This window comes from Setaria italica, chromosome IX, assembly GCF_000263155.2.
Source record: "Setaria italica strain Yugu1 chromosome IX, Setaria_italica_v2.0, whole genome shotgun sequence".
Taxonomy (NCBI): Eukaryota; Viridiplantae; Streptophyta; class Magnoliopsida; order Poales; family Poaceae; genus Setaria; species Setaria italica.
The window spans coordinates 7,249,007-7,270,228 of record NC_028458.1 but is presented as its reverse complement, the minus strand read 5'-3'; the positions used below and the strand labels follow the sequence as shown (position 1 = coordinate 7,270,228).

General features: G+C 45.7%; 2 protein-coding genes across 3 annotated transcripts in view; both read left to right on the top strand.

Annotated features, from left to right (window-relative positions):
- The first annotated feature begins 593 nt into the window (after positions 1–593).
- LOC101785361 lies at positions 594–6,129 on the top strand. The gene is made up of 7 exons (XM_004981927.2): positions 594–819; positions 943–999; positions 2,557–2,718; positions 2,810–2,881; positions 3,154–3,218; positions 3,922–4,009; positions 5,718–6,129. Exons 1-7 carry the CDS (start codon positions 691–693, stop codon positions 5,775–5,777), a joined length of 633 nt encoding a protein of 210 aa, XP_004981984.1. The 5' UTR covers positions 594–690; the 3' UTR covers positions 5,778–6,129.
- A 12,779-nt stretch (positions 6,130–18,908) lies between these two features.
- Positions 18,909–21,222, top strand: part of LOC101784963 (GPN-loop GTPase 3) — a 4,407-nt gene continuing 2,093 nt past the window's right edge. The window contains exons 1-8 of one of the 2 annotated variants that reach the window (XM_022823585.1): positions 18,909–19,231; positions 19,412–19,500; positions 19,635–19,743; positions 19,852–19,933; positions 20,231–20,316; positions 20,612–20,715; positions 20,801–20,931; positions 21,012–21,105. In XM_022823585.1, coding sequence (XP_022679320.1) covers positions 19,462–19,500; positions 19,635–19,743; positions 19,852–19,933; positions 20,231–20,316; positions 20,612–20,715; positions 20,801–20,931; positions 21,012–21,105 — 645 coding nt within the window. In that variant the 5' untranslated portion in view covers positions 18,909–19,231; positions 19,412–19,461. The remainder of the gene's footprint in view (positions 19,232–19,411; positions 19,501–19,634; positions 19,744–19,851; positions 19,934–20,230; positions 20,317–20,611; positions 20,716–20,800; positions 20,932–21,011; positions 21,106–21,222) is intronic. The other variant, XM_004981926.4, reaches the window with a different exon arrangement.

Genomic DNA, 21,222 nt, shown 5'->3' with positions numbered 1-21,222 from the left:
GAGCCACGCGGCAGGAAAACTCTGAGGCGGCCATGCAACTCGAGTGCGGCTGACGCGGGGGATCTAGAAAAGGATCTCACGGGTCCACCGGGGGAAAAGATCGGACGGGTGAGGAAGGTCAGCAGGATCCGACGGAGGGCTGAACTCGCCAGGGTCGGGAAAGAAACGAAGCGGTAGGGGTCGGATCTCAGGGGTCGGAACTGGCGGAAGACTGAGCACTTAGGTGCGGTCAACAGAACAACCGACTGAGGTTAAGGGCGGAGATCAAACCTAACTGGGAAAGGTTAGGGGTCGGTCGCTACACTGCGATTGAAAGAGGGAGGAAGATGCCAATTACAGAGGCTGACATGTGGGTATGTCGAGCAGGTTACCACACATATGATAGATGATGTGGCTCCACGTAGGACAAAACAAGCATGGGATCGGGTTGAGGGGGCCTTGTGTCTGGTTTCCAAAACACGAGGAGTCTTGGGAGAGGTAAATAGGACTTTATCCGACCATCAATCATCATCATCGTCGAGAGCTCGAGGCAACAACACTGCACGCGGCTCGCTTATCAGCCCATAAAGCTGGGCCGTGTCACTTCCTGCTAACAGATTTCGGTCCGTTTTGCGGAAGAAAACTTTGGCCCATTTTCTGGGACTGGGATAGCTCCCTCGCCGGCGGAGAGGAGAGAGGAAGAGGGAGGAGATGCTGCGGGTGTCGGAGGACGGGGACAGACGTCGTACGGCCCACGCCGCCGGCTATGGCGACCTCGGCCGCACCCTCCTCGACCTGCAGGCCGCTGCCGACCAGATCTTCGATGCCGTCACCAAGCGAGTAGGTGCCACCATGCTCTCCCTTCCCCATCTCGGCTTGTCGCTCGAACCCATGATCCCCCCTTTACTCTCCCCGTGCGCTGAAATTCTCAATTTCCCTAACATTTGATTGTGCCCTTCTCAGACCGCTGAGGAGCGCGAGAAGCTGTCGGGCATTTCCACGCGAATCAAAGCTGCCAAGGTAAGACAGCTACTGGTTGCTTCAGCTGTTTATGCCGAATATGATTCCGTAGCGTTTGTATATATCCGAGACTGTAAATTCCGCTGCCTAGTTTACCTTGATCAGAACAACACTTCGAAATGCTAAATTCAGAAGTGCCAATGTTCAGCTAGTACGCGCTATGCCGGAGCTGTGAGTTGTGGACTTGATGTAACTTGAATTTTGCTGCACATCTGTACATCCACGAGTTGGCTGGATAACCCACTGAGAACTACAAAAAATAGGTCTATCATTCGTAGCATGTAATATCCCATTTGGATTTTGAGATCCTATCTTGTGTCATTTAGAATCCTAGCGTTGTTCCTTTCTGTCGTTCATGTATTGGAAGTCTAGATACAACAACAACAACAACAACAACATAGCCTTTTCATACCCAAGCAAGTTAGGGCAGGCTAGAGTTGAAACCTAACAAGAGCCACAAATCAGGGTTTGGGCACATGAATAGTTATTTTCTAAGCACTCCTATCCAGGGCTAAATCTTTGGGTATATTCCATCCCTTCAAATCTCCTTTTATTGCCTCTTCCCATGTCAATTTTGGTCTTCCTCTGCCTCTCTTCATATTACTGTCAGGGTTCCACTACCCATCGGTGCCTCCGGAGGACGTCGTTGGACATGTCCAAACCATCTCAGCCGGTGTTGGATAAGCTTTTCTTCAATTGGTGCTACCTCTAACCTATCACGTATATCCTCATTCCGGATTCGATCCCTTCTCGTATGACCACAAATCCAACGCAACATACGCATTTCCGCAACACCTATCTGCTGGACATGTTGTCTTTTTGTAGGCCAACATTCTGCACCATACAGCATTGCAGGTCTAATCGCCGTCCTATAAAACTTGCCTTTTAGCTTCAATGGTACCCTCTTGTCATATAGAATTCCTGATGCTTGGTGCCACTTCATCCACTCTGCTTTGATTCTATGACTAACATCCTCATCAATATTCCCATCTCGTTGTAGCATTGATCCCAAATATCGAAATGTATCCTTCTTGGGCACTACTTGGCCTTCCAAACTGACATCTCCCTCCTCATGTGTAGTAGTGCCAAAGTCACATCTCATATATTCAATTTTAGTTTTGCTGAGTCTAAAACCTTTTGACTCTAGGGTCTCCCACCACAACTCCAGTTTCCTATTTACTCCTGCTCGACTTTCATCAACTAGCACTACATCATCCGCGAAGAGCATACACCAAGGGATATCCCCTTGGATGTCCCTTGTTACCTCATCCATCACCAAGGCAAATAGATAAGGGCTCAAAACAGACCCTTGATGCAGTCCTATTCTAATCGGAAAGTTATCTGTGTCGCCATCACTTGTTCGGACTCTAGTTACAACATTGTTGTACATGTCCTTAATAAATCCAACGTACTTTACTGGAAATCTAGATACATCGGTAGCATATCCTGTAACTGGGACTGGACTGTTTTGGGTAAATTGTGTTTGTGCTGCTACTTGGTGTGGACTTCAATTGCCTGACAGGTTTGCACTGTTTTTGCTTTCTTGAATATGTCTAGGCTAAGATCAAAGCATTATCCCAGTCAGAGGAGCCACTCACTATTGTTTCACCAGCCTGCCATCCTTCAAGTTCTACTAAACTAGAAGACTTCAGACCACTGTTTCACGACAAATATGGGTCACCGATAGCAAATATTGCTGTAAATGGAGGATTCAACAGAGTATGTGACAGAGCACCTACCTGATGATCATAGAGTCATTTGACTGGACTGAGTGTGTCCAGCTTTGCTGACAGACAAGTTTTTTTGGCAGGAATATGGGCTAGAAGGCACCCTTGAGCTCTTCCAGTTTTTCTCTGAGGAGAACTGTGATTATCCTTCAAAAGTTAGTGGCCTAAAGCTTAGTATTTACATTGTCCTTTGATAGTTTTCTTGCTAGACGCTTGATGCCATTAACATATTTTGGTAACCTTCTCTGTTCTAATCCTGCTGGACATAAAAGTGTGAAAAGTTAACTATTTTTTGTTACACCCAGTAGTTTAATTCTATTGCAAGCCTTGATATAGCATACTATGATTTAAGCTTGCACCTGTATTCTGCATGCATCTACTTTTCTATTAATTTTCTCGGATTCTAAGTATGGTTTTTCCCATTCAGGCTGCAGATAGGTATCCCAAAACGAAAGATGCCACATATTTGGAGAATATTTTAGAGGCAGCAAAGTAAGTCATTTGACTTATGCATTAAAATTCCTAACCACCATTTGTATTTATTGTTCTTATTCACAAATAGGTAATGTGTTGCTTGTACATTGTATCAACCACCACAAACCTTTGTATGTTCCTTAAGATCCATATGATCAAGTAGGTAGATAGTCTTTTAAGTTGTTGGACATTGCCTTACTTGAGAGACAGATATGCAAGGAGAACATTTTTTGCAAGAGCAGTGCTTTGTTTGTTTAAGTGACAAATCTCCCATATACACTTCATGTTCTTAAATACAGTTTTATGCTGGATGAAATAGTAAAATGATATTGTTGACGTTGGTGCTCCCTGCTTCAAAAAATCACTTGGTTCTCTCAAGACTGGATACATCAAGTTGAATTATCCATAAATCTACACAATGTTATGAATTTGTCCCATAGCCTCATTCAGCTGTGCTTTTAGCATCTTAGTGAGCAATCATGAAGGTTAGATTAAGTCACATGCTATAATGCAGTTCCTCTGATTTGATGCTGGTTGAAAAGCAATTTGAAGGGATATAATTTACTACCAATGTGATCACCTGCTCAAAATTGGCATTCATGATCTACATGCTTTGGATGTAATAATTTATTTTTATGGTTTTCTTTGATATTATGCATGTTCTGAGGTAGTAGTTCTGCTTGTATTAGTATGCTTGCTAACTGATTTTCTTGATTGATAGCCATCAAGCTCCGCAGAAGCATTTGGCATCTGACACCAAGAGTGAAGAACTGCCACCTCCACCACCAAGTCTACTACCCAAACACCTTGTAAGAATTCCAGATTGAATATTCGTTTGGTAACCATATGGGTAATGAGGTGTCTTGATTACTACTGACCTACAGTTCCTAGCAATGAGTAAGCCTAAGGACACATGTGTACTGAGATTAGAGTTACAAGGAATTAAGCAAAGGGAAGCAAAGCATGCATTCTTAACTTAGAATAGTTCCCTATGCAATGTTTGGACCAAATTGGCAGCTGAACTATATATTCTTACTTATCTGATTTAGAAGACCAAAGGATTGCCCTTCTTTTTTTTTATAGAAAGTATAACAGAGCTGGCTGGGTCTCCCAGTTTACAATGCAACATTAGATCGTAATATCCGAATGAGCTCTACCCAAACTGACTCTGACCCACCAGCAAGACTAGTCTGGATAAACAACCGTTTGTCTGCAAAACAGTGTGAGTTTAACAGAAGCAAAAGCTAACATCCCTACTGAACCAGAACTGTTTGACTATGTCCTATTAGAAAATCATCCAATCCCAACAGACAAGGACTCCATTTGTCAATGGTGATAGCTTGCCTTCAACTGGTCTTCAATCCTTCCTGTCATACATGAACAGTAGATTCTGAATACCAGTGCCTGCAGGGAAGACACAATTTGTTTCTTGAAAATAAAATCATTACGAGTTAGCCAAAGCATCCATCATGTGGTACCTAATAAAACACACACAATATCTTGGTATTGTGATCCTTATTCTCTAAAGCTAAATGAGAAAATTGCTTTAGTTTTTTTTTCAAAGAAAAGTGCTTTAAATTTGAAGGAATATAACCCCAGTTTAGAATATTTCTAAGCACCAAAAGAAAAATTAGCTAATGGGCAGGGAAACATATATGGTCAGCAGTTTCCCCAGTATTACAGAATTTGCAATGTCCAGTTCTAGGCCAGTTTTCTTCCGCAATTGCTCAGCAGATTGGATCCTGTATTATGTAATTGCCACAGGAAAATTTTAATTGTCAAGAGGTAGTTTGAATTTTGGAATGCCATATCTCTCTAACACCCTGGGAAAGTTACACATTTATGCATGGAAGATGTAGTGAAAATTCCTGTTTCCTCCAAAGCCCATCCAGTAATATCTTATTCTTTATTCAACTGAACCAACTCTAGTAAATTTATAATTTCCTTCCATTCTTGAAGTTCTTGGGACCAAAATTCCATCGAAAAAGAAGATTAATTCTACCCCCTCTCTAGAGCTTTACCAACAGTTATCTTTTACTGATGCCAATTGTTAAAAGAGCTTGTAGAATCTTACCCTTAAAACATGCAGCCACCGTGATGAAAACTACTCCCTCCATTCTTAAATATATGATTTTTAGGACTAGCAGAATAGTTAACGTTTGAACTAATTTGCTTGTCCTAAATGTCCTAAATTTAAGAACGGCGGTAATAGACTAGTAATTTTCAAGCCATTGCCTACAACATACATAGCCCCTAATCAAAGTAACTCTTGATTGAGTATATGTTCTAAAATCGGGAACTATTTCTAGTTGAATTATATGAGAAAAATTCTCAAACATTTATTTCTCAGCAGGCTGGTGTACTAGCATTATTGGCTTTTTCCAACTTAACTGTCCCTAACTCCCTAATCTTTGCTTTCACCTTTTGTTTTGCTTGTTGAAATGGAAAGCAGTCTATTACTCTAGTAACTCTCTTGCCTGTCGATTGCCACTGATGCATGCGTCTATAATTTTGCAGCGGTCTCAGAGATCAGATGGTGTTAGAGTGGAATCAGATGTGAATCCATCCAGTACATAAAGTTTCCATCGTCCGACCAGTGATTATAAAGTATCTTTTGGCGATGATATCGGTGATAACTTGACAGAGTATCGCTATCTTTTGTACTATTAGTTGATCCCATATGGTTTCTTTCAAAATTTAGTTGCAAAGAAGGGCACATGATTTATTGTAGTACCTAGGTGTGCTGAAAGGCATTTGTCTCTCTCCTGCAACTTGTTGATTGCGATGCACAAATCTGTGACACGATGACAGGTACCATTGCTACCTACTTCCAGGCATTTTCTGGCACCCTGCTTGAAATAGAAACGCGCACCGTCCAGGACCTGCGTCAGGCATGAATGAATATACCAAGTAAAAAAAAATTTGACAAGGGCAGCATGTACTGATGCTGAGGTTGCTCCGGCTCATGAACTGAAGTAGGAAATGGAGTGGAAGTACAGCCAGACGTGTGTTGTTGACTTATGGGACTATTTAGGATTTCTTGGAAGTTCCTACTGCTAGTTGTGGTCGTACGCACGTAAACGTAAGTCATGACGAATGTCTCAGCATGCGAGTGTGCTCGCTCTGTTCCAAATGGAAGAGATAAAACTCCAATCGAAGTTGCACCCCAAATTTCCAGCGCACTTCCCTGCAGCGATCGCATGCGTGTGAGAGTGCGGCCTGGGCGGCGAGCCGGCAACCATAAATAGCAGCACAGCGCTCGTGTCCTTCAGAACATCTGAGACTGGGAATGTGATCCGGGCAGCTCTCGCAGCAGAGTTCAGATTCTTTTCCTAGCTCCGAGTGATCGAACAATGGAGCTCTCCGGCTGCAAGGCGCTGCTGCTCGCCGCCCTCATCGTCTCTTCGTCTCGTCTTCTGCACGGGCCGGCCGGCTGCTCCGCGGCAGGCGCAGGGTCGCCGGGGCCGGCGCTTCCTGCCCGGCCTGACGTGGGAGGCGAAGAAGAAGCCAAGCAGCCCGGCGACGGCGAGGCGCTTCCGTTCCTGGGCCGAGGCGTGCGCGCGTGCTTCCCGGCAGGCGCGGTGGGGAGGTTCCACCAGGCGATGCTGGTGGTGCTGCTCGCTCGCGGCGGAGGGAGGATGGCGGCCGGCCGCTGGCGCTCGAGTCGCCGGCGCGGGTGAGGACGACAACGCGCGTGCAGGTTGCTGGGCGTTGATGGGACGGCTCTGCTTTCTGGGATCTGTACAATTCTTGCAAGAAGCCTGAGCTGCATAAATGGCTTCGGTGTTTGCGCTCTCTGAAAACTGCAAAGAAATGCTCTTCCTTGTTAGCGCACCCGTAATAATCTACTCCATCCGTCCCAAAAAAAAAACTAACTATCGCTTCTCGTCAAATAATTCCAAATTTGACTAAATTTATAAAAAAATACTAACATTCACGTCTCCAAATAGATTTAGTATATTACATGATTAATCTATTAATATTTATTTTATATAAATTTAGTTAAATTTAAAATTAGTTGACTTACCGGGAAGCGAGAGTTACCTTCTTTTTTGGAGGGAGAGAGTAGTAAGCAACCACTTTGTAATTTTGATATAAAGAGCACTATTGTACCTGTCACTCAGGCATCATTGTGGCCACCATCACTCGAGTAATTTGATTGCATAAAACACTCGATTTGGAAGGGGAGAAAAATCGAGTGCTACATGTTGGTCTGTCACTCGAATGTCTAACCACTAGGTTAGAATTAAACGGTGCTAAATAATGAGGGCACGAAAAGGCATAACAATGAGTACATGAAATTCAGTGCCATGGCTGCATATTAAACACGATCAAAATAATAAAGTTAACTTCAAGAGACCTTACAGCAACAATGTTATCTGAAGAACAAGGAGCTTATGATCATAACACCATCATTTATATTGCAATATATAGAGTTGTTCATAAATAATTGTAATATAATTAGAGACATCCATATATTAACATTATTCATAAAGAAAAGGACATCTGAATGCTGCATCTGAACGAAACAACAGAAAATCAGATCCATTTTTGAAACCCTTGGGTGCTGGCAGAGATCATCACCAAAAGATATTGCCTGCACACTGCTCACAAGATCAAATAAGATCTTCTCCACACTAAATGTAACATGGTGTCCCCGAAATCTGTGCCGTCTCATTATCAGGACAAAGGATGAATCCAAACTTCCGCACAGGTCTACAGCAATCCTAAACAAAGCAACATTAGCAGAACCAGCCGTCCTCTCCAAAGCATGAACAGTGGTCATGAACCAAATATTATTTTCAGCACTAGCAGATCAAGCTACAACCAGACAGTCCTTGTCACCTTCTTGGATACCAAAATATGTCATATTGTCCCTGGTTATCAGAACATCATCTCTAACAAAAGCCTTCTTGATGCAGATAAAACAAGCAAACCACAAATTAAACAGCATACCAATTTTTTTTCTATAATCAATCAGATAACAAAATAATTTTGTAACTGTGAGGAACCCCTCAAATGCAAATACAACCGTTAGATTTCAAAATCAAAACTTTATCTCATTTACATTTCATACTTAAATAAATGACAGTGACTGAAGCAACTTATGATGTAAATGCTAGAGCACACTAAATTAGACTCAGTATATATTCTTGTTGATACATACCTGATTAAAAAGAATGAAAATAGGACAAAATACCAACAACTGAACAAATTTTTTTTAGTCAGCGGGTAACAAATTTATTTCCTAAGTGAGTAAACCCACAGATGCAAACACAACCTTCAATAGAATAAAAGCAGGCCAACATACCAATAGCTGAACAAATTTTTCTATAGTCAGTCGGATAACATATTTATTTTCTAATGATGTAAACCCTCAGATGCAAACACAACTTCAAAAGAATGAAATTAGGCCAAAATAAATAAAAACAATTGAATAATTTTTTCTATAGTTAGTCAGATAACAAATTTATTTCCTAAGTGAGTAACCCCTCATATGCAAACACAACCTTCAAAATTCTAAAATTAAAAAAATCAATCTCATTTACATGACAATATAATACAATTTATAGGAAATGGTCAAGAGTAAATAAAATTAGCTTGTACTATAAATACTTGAGCGAGCAGAATAAACAATTAAACAGAGTTATCCGTACTAATAGGTATGTAGAAGTTTTATACAGAGTTATTATCCTTCAGTGAGAAAGCAATAATAATTTAATATTTTATTTAAAATTGTATAATTTAACAAGATTTACACTGTCTATTTGAAAAAACTAACAGTAGAAGCAATAACTCAGGAACAATAATGCAAAATAATATTGGACAGTAAACATGAATCGATTGGTTTCATCAGAAGGCGACCAAGCTAGAACAAGATATTCTTAAGGGCATTCTTCATTGCCAAGATAGGTACAGTTCTCTGAAAAGGAACACGTTTACAATAGAAGTAAATATACTATAAAAATAACAAATGCCTTCAATTGTCAGTAAAAACAACAAATATCATCCGTCAAAAGAACAAATTCTTTATGCCACTGACCTAAACTCATTAGAGGCAAAGTCTCATGGTTAGCTAATTAATATATGTAATTTGCAAAAAATAATAGCGCCTCTAGTGAAGATGTACAGATAACAGATGATTAACATATGCAAATCCATAATTAAAGTTAACAGAATAGAAAGGAAATGAGACTTCGACGTTTTGAAACCCGAAAGATACAAATGATAAGAACAAATGTAAAATGTTACAAATATTTTCTATGGTTAGTCAAATTCCAAATTAGCCTTTGACGTTTTGAAACCCGGAAGATGCAAAGGAAAAGGAACAAACGTAAAGACTACATGTATTTTCTATGGTCAGTAAAAAAAATCTTAGGTTCCTAACATAAATCCCATGAGATGCAACCAAATTAATTGAAACAACAAACCATGATGTGCAAAGATAATGACAGATAGGTGACACAATGCAGATGGAAGAGGTAAATAGAACTTATATATAAAAGCAGTTAACTATTGACAAATTTAAAAGGTAAATTAACTAAGTTGGCTTCAAAATGAATTATGCAGGTAGGCACATATAGCCTAGGACACACAAATGAATAATGAGAATCGAATGACTACACAACTTTAGAGTTTGAGGTTATAAAAAATAAGACTATAGCAGTTTAGATCGAAGGAGATGGGATAAACTTAAATTTATTTTCTAAGAGCCATTACTGGACAACAGGGATGATGAATTGATGATACATCTGATTCCATTGACAACAGGGATCATGAAGTCAACTATAGCAGACCTTTTCTTTCCGATTCCATTGACTGAGTGGGCCCAAACAAAGTGAACAATAATCGTTTGTGTTTGCAGTGTTTACTGATCACCGGTAACAGTATCGTTTGCGTTCTCAAAAACACTATCGTAAAGTATTTGATCTTCTTTTCTTTCAAAGATGAACTACGGCAAGCTTAACACTATCTCAATCTGGACAGCGGATAGATCCTCGCCTGGGCAGAGTCTGTTCCAAACCGCAGCAGCTCTTGGGCAGCTGTTGGTCTTCAGTTGCATATGCATTACAAGTTGCACAGGCTGCCGCGGATGTTATGCCGAATTACCGATGCAGGAGTTCCGAGTGTTGCAGCCTTTGACGGTGCACAAGCCGGAGGAACTGTCTTGGCTTATGGTGTGGCATAGTTGTTCCAAATGTAAAATGTTTGCAGAGAAAGGCTTACTTTGGATAGTTGAAGACTGAAGGGTGTCAGAGAGCATCTCATGCTCTGGCCTGTCATCGGGAGTCGCATTGTTCAGTTGTACAAGCTGTAGAGCTTGCTGCAGGGTGTGGATCTTTTCTAATCATAGACGAAGTGATATCGTCATGATGCTTTGAGCTCTTTGATATAGTTTGATTTTGATTTCCAGTTTTCCATAAGGTGAAAGCTAAACGTAACACATGTAGCACCGCTAGCTCCTAGCTCCAAAGTCTTGCCTTGTTGCTCTACTTTGGTGGTCGAGGGCGGCACATGTATTGATGATGTACTTTTGCGGCCGTTATTGGCCATTTTGAAGCAGGATTCCCCCACGTGCGCAGCTCCGAGATGGCAGCCTGAAATGTCGCCTTTTGGTCTGAAAAAAGAGAGTGAAGTGTCGCTTCTTTTGGAGCAGCCAACCAAACAGGCCTGGTGGTGGTTCAGGCCATGATCCGGATCTTCTCTGAAGATAAAGCATTTGCATCGTTTAGTTTGGTCGCTTCGCCTCGTGCTAGATAAATCACCACGTCTCAAGCGCGTTTTTCATGGAGTTCCCGTGAGGAGAAAACCTTACCAACCGACCAATACGGCAATACGCCAACACCCCAAGCACGCGTATCTAAAAGCGGCCGCTACAGACGAACCTCTGTACACCCGTTCCTTTTGCTGTTCAGAGGGCCTCCGGTTTGTTTTCGATCTGTTCTGAATAAAACTCATCGCTCATGCGGCCATGCCTCATGAAGCACACGGATCACGCTGTGCCACGCGCGTTTTTGGCGACTTTTGCATTGGCAAATACGTGACGCCGGGCGGCGGGCGCCAAGTGCCTTATCGACATGTATGGTAGACAGACGACACAGGGGAGTTGGAGACTGTCCAGTGTCTGCCTCGTGCCGGTCTGATCCTGAACCTGAAGTAGTGTCAGTCGTCGCCGCGTCGGCCGATCGCGATGAGCGCGCACGGGCAAGTCTGGATCGAAACCGCATGGGATGGGTGGGCAATCACCAGGTTTTTGTGTTCTGTATATTTGTATATCCGGGTCTAAACTTTCGGCTACTGCCTACCACAAGTACCGTACCACATCGACTTCTTTCCGTACCAAGGCACCGCCCACGAGCTGCGCGTGTCCCAGTGGACTTCAGTTCGTTTGCACTGTACTCGTAGAGTCATACGAGTAAAGTTACTTCGAACTTTCCTTCGCGTTGCATGCATGCAGCCCTGCCGGCTCGATCCTCCCTGCTATAAAATGCTGGCCCATGCAGAGCCCGTTGTGATCATTCGTACTAGGAGCTAGCTAGCCCAGCTCGAATTGGCGACCGAGACTACACTCCACACACGCGCGCGCAAACGCAGCCACGCACTTTGCACAAGAAGAAGAAGAAGATGGCACGCCCCGTTTTCGCAACAATGCTGCCGCTGATCCTCGTCCCCTTCCTCCTCTTCCAAGTCCGCGACTGCTCAGCGCGGGCATTATTGCGACCCACGGAGCACCAACAACCGCTGGTTCCCGCTGCTCATCACCGTGACGAGCCGCCTTACCACCCCGACGACGACGCCGCCGAGACCGGGGCCCGACCCGTGGCGATCGCTGAGGACGACGATGGCCAGAGTAGTGCCCGTGCCGACGGTGATGGCGCGGCACCGTCGTCGTCGATGGCAACGGCATCATCCCCGCGCGACAAGGACCAGGGCGTCGTCGGGTCGAGGCACGGTAGCACGCTGCTGGCCGGGCCGCCGGTGCTGCGGCGTTCCAAGTTGGCGCGGCGGTTCCTGGCAGTGGCAGGGGTGGTGGAGGGCGCGGACTCGGCTGCCAGGGCGTCTTGCCACTCCAGCGACGTGCACAACGGCTGCACCCCGCCGTCCGAGCATTGATTATTCTCCTCGGGGTGGACGTGGATGCAATGCATGCGTGTGAAACACCTGCAGTCTGTTTCATTCCCTTTTTCCCTTGTCCAGTTTCATTCGTTCATTGCTGATCTTCAAAGCTGATTGTACACCGTTACTACTGGCTGTGCAATTATATGCCTTTTAGGACTTACTACTAATCATCCATTGGCCGGCACTATCACATCAGAAAACTGTATAAGCAAGCTGACGAAATCATTAGAAATGTGAATTGGGAGCTGAGACACGCCGTTGACTAGCATCCAACCAACTTTTTGTTTGCACGCTGGCGGGCTAGCCGATGCTGGCAAGGCAAAGGCATCACATGCCACGAGTCGCACCGTCAAACATGCACGCACCAAAAGTCACGGCATGCAAGCACAATGCCAGGTCAAACCCGAGTAGCTGCCGCACGGAAGAGCACAATGCAAGTAGATTCTGTACTTTTGCGCAAGTCCATGCGATGCATGCTTGACCAGTTCGAAGCACACCGATGTGTTGATGAGTTGATCTCACATGATCCCAATTCCCAACCAAACTTATCACTCCAATGCAGCGGGCATAGTGCTCACAGGTCACAGCCAGAGCCAGCATTCGGCAACACGTTGCGCGACTGGCGCATCGATCGGCGTGCATCGACCACCGACTGTAGCTGAAAATCTGCTAGGTACGCACGGAACACCAAAAGGATTTTCCTAGAATCGTGCGTTGCGTCCTCGTTCCTAGCGACGACTTCCCATGGATCTGTCTGCGTCTGGTGTCTCGCGCCTGGCAAGAAAAGGAGGTTGCACCAGGGTCCGACTTTGGGGTGCCAAAATTACTGTAGCAACATTGTAGTGTTTCGTTTGTATTTGTGAATTATTGTCCAAATATTGACTAATTAGGCTCAAAAGATTCGTCTCACAAAGTACAACAAAACTGTGCAATTAGTTTTTGATTTCGTCTACATTCAGTACTCCATGCATGTACCGTAAGTTTGATGTGATGGGGAATCTTCTTTTTGCATAGTGTTAAAGTTGGGATTTTGGAGTGAACTAAACATGGCCCAGGTTTCGATACATGGTAGCTAGTATAGACTCGTCAAGTTTTACGGCCATGAGTGCAGTCACCTTGTCGTGGCTAGCTCCTTCGAGACGAAGGCTCCATCTACTTACCATGTCCTGGCTGGACGTGTCAGTTTTTTTTCTTCTCTTACAGCTCGATTGACTTGCGACGCACGTCTCTTTCGCTATTTATCGGCCATCGTCCGCATTGCAAGCTCAGTCACCTCGATCGCGAGTTCATTCGCACGCCGCACCGCACGCGCCCACACACGCGCGCACTGCCGCACTCACGATGGTGATGAAGCGCCCCGCAGTGCTCGCTGCGCTCCCGCTGCTCCTTGCCATCTGCTTCGTCCTCTTCCAGGCGGCCGACGGCTCCAGGGCGTCTCCTCCGGAGGAGCCCTGGGAACCCGCTGTTCCTCATCACCCTGTCCTGCGCGACGAGGAGCGGCACCGGCACCAGCACCAGCACCAGCACGTCGACGAGGAGCTGCACCAGCACGTCGACGAGGAGCTGCACCAGCACCTGCGCGTCGCCGAGGAGGCCGGGACCCGACTGGCCGGCGTGGACATGGAGGGCGCCGAGGGGAGGGCAGTACGCGCCGATGGCGGCGGCGCGGCGCCGTCGGCGACGACTTCCGCGCGCCGAGAGGATCAAGGTGGCGCTGCCAAGTTGAGGTCGGCGCCGCCGCCGCTGCGTCTCAAGTTGGCGCGACGGGCCGTGGCAGGGGCGCCGCCAGTGGAGGGCGCCGAGAGGAGGGCGGTCCGCGCCCATGACGGCGAGGACCAAGGTGGCGCTGTCAAGTCCAGGCACTTGACCGCGTCGTCGTCGAGGTCGCCGCCGCCGCCGCTGCGCTCCGCGGATTTGGCGAGGCGGGTCCTGGCAGGGGCGCCGGCGCCGCCGGGTGAGGGCGCGGTGGACTCGGCGGCTAGGTCCTCGTGCCACTCCAGCGACGTGCACGTCGGCTGTCCCCCGCATCAGTAGTTGGGCAGCTGATTCGCCGGCCGGGATGGACGTGCCACGTGGAAGCATCGGAAACATCGATCGCCTGCCACCTGTTCCATCCGTGTTGGTCTACAATTTTTTTATCTGTTTAATTCTGTATATGCAGAAGATGGAGAAATTTTATACAGTACAGTTCATAATAATGAATGGAAAGTTTTGCATGCAACCTGAATGGTACGGTGCTAAAAAAGCGTTTCACATCAGAAAGGCGACGCTCTGATGATGATCTGATCTCATCCCTGATCGCGACGTCTCCGAAGTCCGAACTGGCGACAGCTGGGCCATGCATGTTCGTGCAGGCTCGAACTGCTGTCACTGTCGTCAAAGACGGCACAAGTCAACTCGTACCGTCACGCGGAGCCGCACGTGTGAAAGCAAGTCTCAACCGCTTGACGGAGCCCACGCGCAGATGGAGATCGCTTTCGGTAATGCCATCTCAGGATCAGGGCTAACGATGATTCATTATTACGGCAGTCAAACAAACCCTTGTGCTTCGTGGTAATTTGGTGTCGCGGCAGGAGCATGTGCGCATCTTTCTGCGGAGTTCGCGGATCACAACCGACGGGGATACAGACACTGTGAAACGCGTATACGGTTACAGTCAAACATATCGTCTCACTGCAGAGTCACTCGTGCCGATGAAATTCACGCTTCAATTCTGGTCGGCCAACACGAAATTTCACTGTTCCAAGCAGCACTCTGCACTTTGAGAGAGCTCTGCCATGTGATGTACGGCACGCTTCCGTCCGTACATTAACCGCCGACAAAAGGCACGCGTGAAATTACCAGCAAGTGTATATCCTACAGAGACGGTCGGCAGCATGGCTGATTTTCTAAGGGTGACTAGAGCCATCTTGTCGGGAGATGTCTGAAAGTTTCAACACAGAAATCATTAACAATTTGGCATTGCATCTAAGTTTCAAAAAAGAATTTTGGCATTGCATGGGCGATGGGTCGCCAGCCATCCATGACTGGGCTAAAGCTTGTGCAAGCTCGGCCTTTCCATTGGCGGTATCCGCCAGTCTTTTGAGCCAGTCACCACGCGTCGACTTCTTCCGTCTGAAGGCACCGTCTGGATCTTGTGTTAGTTCTTCAGTTCGAGCACATTTCCACGTCGTAAATACGACGAACTTGCCATCGAATTGCTCCCTTAACTTTCCCCGATGCAACCGCGCGTCTCATTGTTCTTTAAAGCCTGCTCACACAGTGCCGTCGGTTTCATCCTCAAAACAGATCAGCTCGATTGACTTGGCAGCTCAAATTTCAGCACTCACGCACACGCACACGATGCAATCACGCAAAGCGAAAAGCAGCTCCTCGCCGCCTGCCTCCTCCCCCTCATTTTAACAATAATTTGTTTTGTCCCTGCAAATTAATTTGTCACTACATAAAGTAAGTGCACCGAGCTCTATATTTTAAGGGCATGTTTGGCTCTAGGGTACTAAAGTTTAGCACCCATCATATCGGATATTTGGATACTAATTAGGAATATTAAATATAGGTTAATTACATAACTAATTGCACAAATGGAGTCTAATTCGTGAGATGAATCTAATAAGCCTAATTAGTCCGTGATTTGATAATGTGGTGCTACAGTAACCATTTGCTAATGATGGATTAATTAGGTTTAATAGATCCGTCTTGCGAATTAGACTCCATCCGTGCAATTAGTTTTGTAATTAGCTCATGTTTAGTCCTCCTAATTAGCATCTGAACATCCGATGTGATATTGCTAAAGTTTAGCAACTAGTATCCAAACATCCCCTAATTAGCAGCTAGTACTCGCGAAGCCTCCATATATGTTTATAAGGCATGGTATGACTTGGTACGGTTTTCCAAATAACACTTTGACCATTCATTTATCTTATATCATAGTGTTGTTTATAGATATAAACTTATAATCATTGTCTAAATATATAAAGTTCACATTATCAAACTAAAAAATTAATAGTTAAGTTGGTAAAAAATTGCAAAGTGCGTCTTGCAAATAAAAATGAGGAAGACACCGAAGTTTGTTAAGAGTACTTTGGTGGCGAGGCGCACACTTTGCGTTGCGCCCACGCGGTTGGCTGGTTTGAACCGTCACATCATACGCAAACACCAGACGAGACACCGAAGTATCGCTTTCGTAACATGCCCTGCGGCGGGCCAAGTTTCGGAGAAGTAGGAATGTACGTAGGTCATGTCAACTTGTCAAGATGCGCATCTCCCGATTGAGGAAAACTTCACCAAACCACCGACATCGCACCACGAAGTACATATCCTCAGTCAAACCAAGCGTGCGCTGCTGAAATGCCTCGGCAAATTCGCTCGCCACAGTTCGTTTCCGGCCAGTACGTACTACTGATCGCAAAGCACCGTGCTCTCTCTGCGGCGCTCGCACTGGGGCAATGGGCATGCCTTTTCCCGTTGGCAACCGGACTTGCCGCCCGTACTTGCACTTACAAGGAAGCAGAGACTGCCCTTCACTTTTGAGTTTTGTCCGGTCCTGAAACCGTGTACTCCATGATTAGGTGACGAGCAGGGAGGGAGGGAGGAAACCGATAGTAGTTTCTAAATTTTAGCACCTATCACATCGAATATTTGGATGCTAATTAGGAGTATTAAACATAGGCTAATTACAAAACTAATTGCACAGATGGAGTCTAATTCACGAGACGAATCTATTAAGCCTAATTAGTCCATAATTTGACAATGTGGTGCTACAGTAACTATTTGCTAATGATGGATTAATTAAGCTTAATAGATTCGTCTCACGAATTAGCACATGGTTCTGCAATTAGTTTTATAATTAGCTCATATTTAGTCTACTAATTAACATCCGATGTGACACTGCTAAAGTTTAGCACAAGTATCCAAACACCTTAAGGTTGTTACGGAAGTCTGGGCAGCAATTGCTGCACATGGGCCATTGATTCACCGGGTTTTCATCTGTAACATTTCCGACATTGTTTTCGAACTCCACGGCCGTATCTTATTCTGCACGAAGCACCGTGTCATTTTATTTGGAACTTACACTGGCGTTGCTCTCTTAGCCTGCGACGCACGGCTCTCCCGAGCCACTTTCCAGTATAAAGCCACTCCCATGCAGGCCCATCGTTGGCATGTGCATCAACATCGAGCTCAGCGAAGAACTCGAGTTCGTGACACTAGCTAGGCGAGCACACAACACACACTCCGGCACACACGTCGACCACGACATGAAGCCAGAGCGCCCCGTGTTGGCGACGTTGCCGTTGTTGCTCCTGGCCGCCTGCGGCCTCCTTTTCCAGGTCGCCAGCTGCGGAAGACCACCGTCATCCTCCTCTCCGACGGAGACGTGGGAGGAAGCCGCGGGGGTTCCCTCCGTTGTTCGCCGTGACGGCGCCGGGACCCGAGCAACTACGACCAGCGGCGCCGTGGAGATGGTTGGCGACGACGTCGTCGGGAGGACCAGCGGCGCTGGTGGTGGCGCGGCACCGTCGCCGGAGGCCACACCTGCGCAGGGAAAGCCGGGGCCGTGGCAGAGGAGCGGAGCGCCGAGGCCGCCGGTGGCGCGGCGCTCGAGGCTGGCGCGCCGGTTTCTGGCTGAAGCAGGCCCGATGGAGGGGGCCAGCACCGGCACGGACGGAGCCGCGGCGTCGTGCCACTCGTTCAGCGAGCACACGCGGCCATGCCCGCCGCCGAAGCGGCAGTAACCTGGCTGGACTGGATATGATGTAGCGGGATGGCAACAGTTCCAGCCTCGCTTGAATCGTCGTTCGATCTTCTGATGACCCTTTGATGCGTATATCTCCGTTCCCTGTACATTTGTTTTGGTATTGTTTATTCATGTAACTGTAGTAGCTAGGCCAACCAATAATTGGGACGGACATTTTCCGGCCGGTGTCTAGCACCATTGACGGTGCGTGTTAGTTTATCCGTTGCTATTTGCAACTGTAAATATACACGAAGATATACAAAAAGATGAACAATTCATACGCGTTCAGTTCTGTGCTACTGTCTATAAAAAAAAAAGGTTCATGGATGTCAGTGCGAGTGGCCCCGCCAGAAAATTGTTTACAAGAGACTTTGAGGCCATGTTTACTTCCCTCCAAACTCCCAACTTTGACACTATGCAAAAAGAAAATTCCCCGTCACATCAAACTTGCGGTACATGTATGGAGTACTAAATGTATACGAAATCAAAAACTAATTGCACAGTTTTGTTGTACTTTGCGAGACGAATCTTTTGAGCCTAATTAATCAATATTTGGACAATAATTTACAAATACAAACGAAACGCTACAGTTGCGCATTTATGGCAAAATGCCAAGTTTGCCACTCCCAAATTGGGAACTAAACAAGGCCTGAGCTTGAAAACACTTTGACTTTGACTACTTGAGGGGTGACGTACTGACGTGGTTTTTCTGTGAGAAAAAAAGAGGAGCATGTGCATCGCACCATATCTCTGGTTCTCTTCTGGAACGAGACGCGCAGGCTGGGCCGACACGTCTCGACCAGAGAAGTCGTCAACCGACTCGGCCAGCCAACCAAAAGCCCGCAAAGAAAGAGCGGCCGCCCGAGCCAGGCCAGTTGAGCGAGCCGCCGAGACATACGCACTCCTGGCCATCGATGGCCCTGTCCGCCCTAATCAGCGCGCTCCTCGCCGCCGCCGTCTGGTGCGCCGCCTACCTCGCCGCCGCCATCTCCTCCGCCTTCTAGCCCACCGCCCCCTCGGCCCCCACTCTCCACTCGTAGTCAACACCCTCCGCCTCCTGTTCTCTAAACCCTACCCCAAACCCCCCTCCCCTGCAACCCTACTTGCTCCGCTTCGCCGCACTCGCGCCGCCATGGGCTACGCGCAACTCGTCATCGGCCCCGCCGGGAGCGGCAAGGTGAGGGGTCCCGACTCCCCGCCCGCTTCCTTTTCGCGCTTAGTTCTCTGAGGGGTTGCCGTGGTGCGAGATGCCTTGTTAATCGCCGGCGCTGATTGGGGCTTCGGTGCCAATTAGGCAATTAGTTTGCCGCTCTGATCGATTAGAGCTCTGATGGTGCTGCGTTTAATCTCTGTTTAGTTTTGATATGATATGGTTTACGTCTGCTCTGGCGGGGTTCCGTTGCTCACATGAGGCGACGTGACGATGCCCTCTGCTCAACTTCGATGGTTAGTTTGTTTTAGTAATTGGAGAGATGATCTAGCATTTTAGTTTGCAAGCATGCATACGTGTTGTGCGATTGTTACGGTTGGTATACAGAAGCTGAAATGGCTTGTTCTAATCGGTTGTTCATGCCGTGCAGTCAACTTATTGCTCCAGTTTGTATGACCATTGCCAGACTGTGGGCAGGACAATTCATATAGTCAATCTTGATCCAGCTGCAGAGCATTTCAACTATCCCGTAGATATGGGTAAAGTTTTTTGTTTCTGGTGAAAAGCACAGTTCTTGTGCATCTTATTTCCCTTTAATGATTGCTCTTACTTACCCCTTTTTTCCCCATCCTGTTGCATTTTTGCAGATATCAGGGAGCTGATTTCACTGGATGATGTTATGGAGGAGTTTGGGATGGGGCCCAATGGTGGCCTTATCTACTGCATGGAGTATCCTGTTGTTTAAGTAATTTTAGCGTATTCTGTGTCTATCTTGAGACTCAAGGTTTAGTACATATTTGGTTTCGAAGTCATTTCTTTGCTTAGCATTCAAACAGAAGAACTACAAATTTTTGTAATGCAATCATTGGATGTTCTTTGCCATGAGTTTTTTGGGGTGGAATTGCTCAAGAATTAAACTACCTAAGTTATGATAATGTATCCTGTAAGAATATTGGATATTCCTTGTGTGCATGGAATTTGTTTTATTAGGATTTTATGCCGTCAGTTTCCTTAACAAAGACTCAGGCACCTTGAAGACAGTTTGGATGATTGGTTGGATGAACAGTTAGAGAACTATTTGGATGATGACTATCTTGTGTTTGATTGCCCTGGTATTTTCTCAATTCATCTTTGTGTGCTGTAATTATTTCCTAATAGTTACACGGTTTCTTCTCATTTACTATTCTTAGCACTTGCACGAGTGACAATAACAAGCAATCATCTATCTCTTTATAGCTATTATACTCGTGTACTAAGTGTGTGCAAAATACCATCTTGAGTTACCTCTAGTGTGTTTAGCAATTCAAATGTATACTTTACAAATTTACATCTTTCTTGCACTGTGATAATTATACAGTCAACATGACACAACATCAGTTAACAAGTTTCTGCCTCTCATTTTCACAGGCCAGATTGAACTCTTCACTCATGTTCCAGTTCTGCGCAACTTTGTTGAACATTTGAAACGGAAGAATTTCAATGTCTGTGCTGTGTACCTTCTTGATTCGCAGGTTCGGACCACTAATAGTAATTTTATTGGCATTGAAGATACTGAACCAAACCCATGCCTGACTTTTACTGTCTTTCTTGGTCTAGTTTGTCAGTGATGTAACAAAATACATTAGTGGTTGCATGGCTTCTCTTTCTGCTATGATTCAGCTTGAACTTCCTCATATCAACATCCTTTCAAAGATGGATCTGGTCTCCAACAAAAAAGACGTGGAAGAGTATGTTTCATTTCTTTCCTCATCTACATAGATGCAAAGACTTGAACTGCCTTTTCTGAATTAATATTTCATATTTCTAGGTATCTAGACCCGAACGCACAGGTTCTTTTGTCACAGTTGAATCAGCAGATGGCACCCCGGTTTGGCAAGTTGAACAAGTGTTTGGCTGAACTGGTATGCCTGCCATGATCGTCATCCTTTATGCAAACATTTATTGTTGAAATATTATTACTTGAGTTCTTTAGTGAGGCTATGATGTCATGCACCTATAATTGCTGGTTTTATAGTATA

Excerpts from the sequence above, each read along its gene's own strand:
- LOC101785361 (XM_004981927.2), top strand. The coding sequence starts at position 691 with ATGCTGCGGGTGTCGGAGGACGGGGACAGACGTCGTACGGCCCACGCC. Across the intron at positions 2,882-3,153 it reads ACTGTGATTATCCTTCAAAA|GCTGCAGATAGGTATCCCAA; the intron begins GTTAGTGGCCTA and ends TTTCCCATTCAG. Across the intron at positions 3,219-3,921 it reads AATATTTTAGAGGCAGCAAA|CCATCAAGCTCCGCAGAAGC; the intron begins GTAAGTCATTTG and ends CTTGATTGATAG.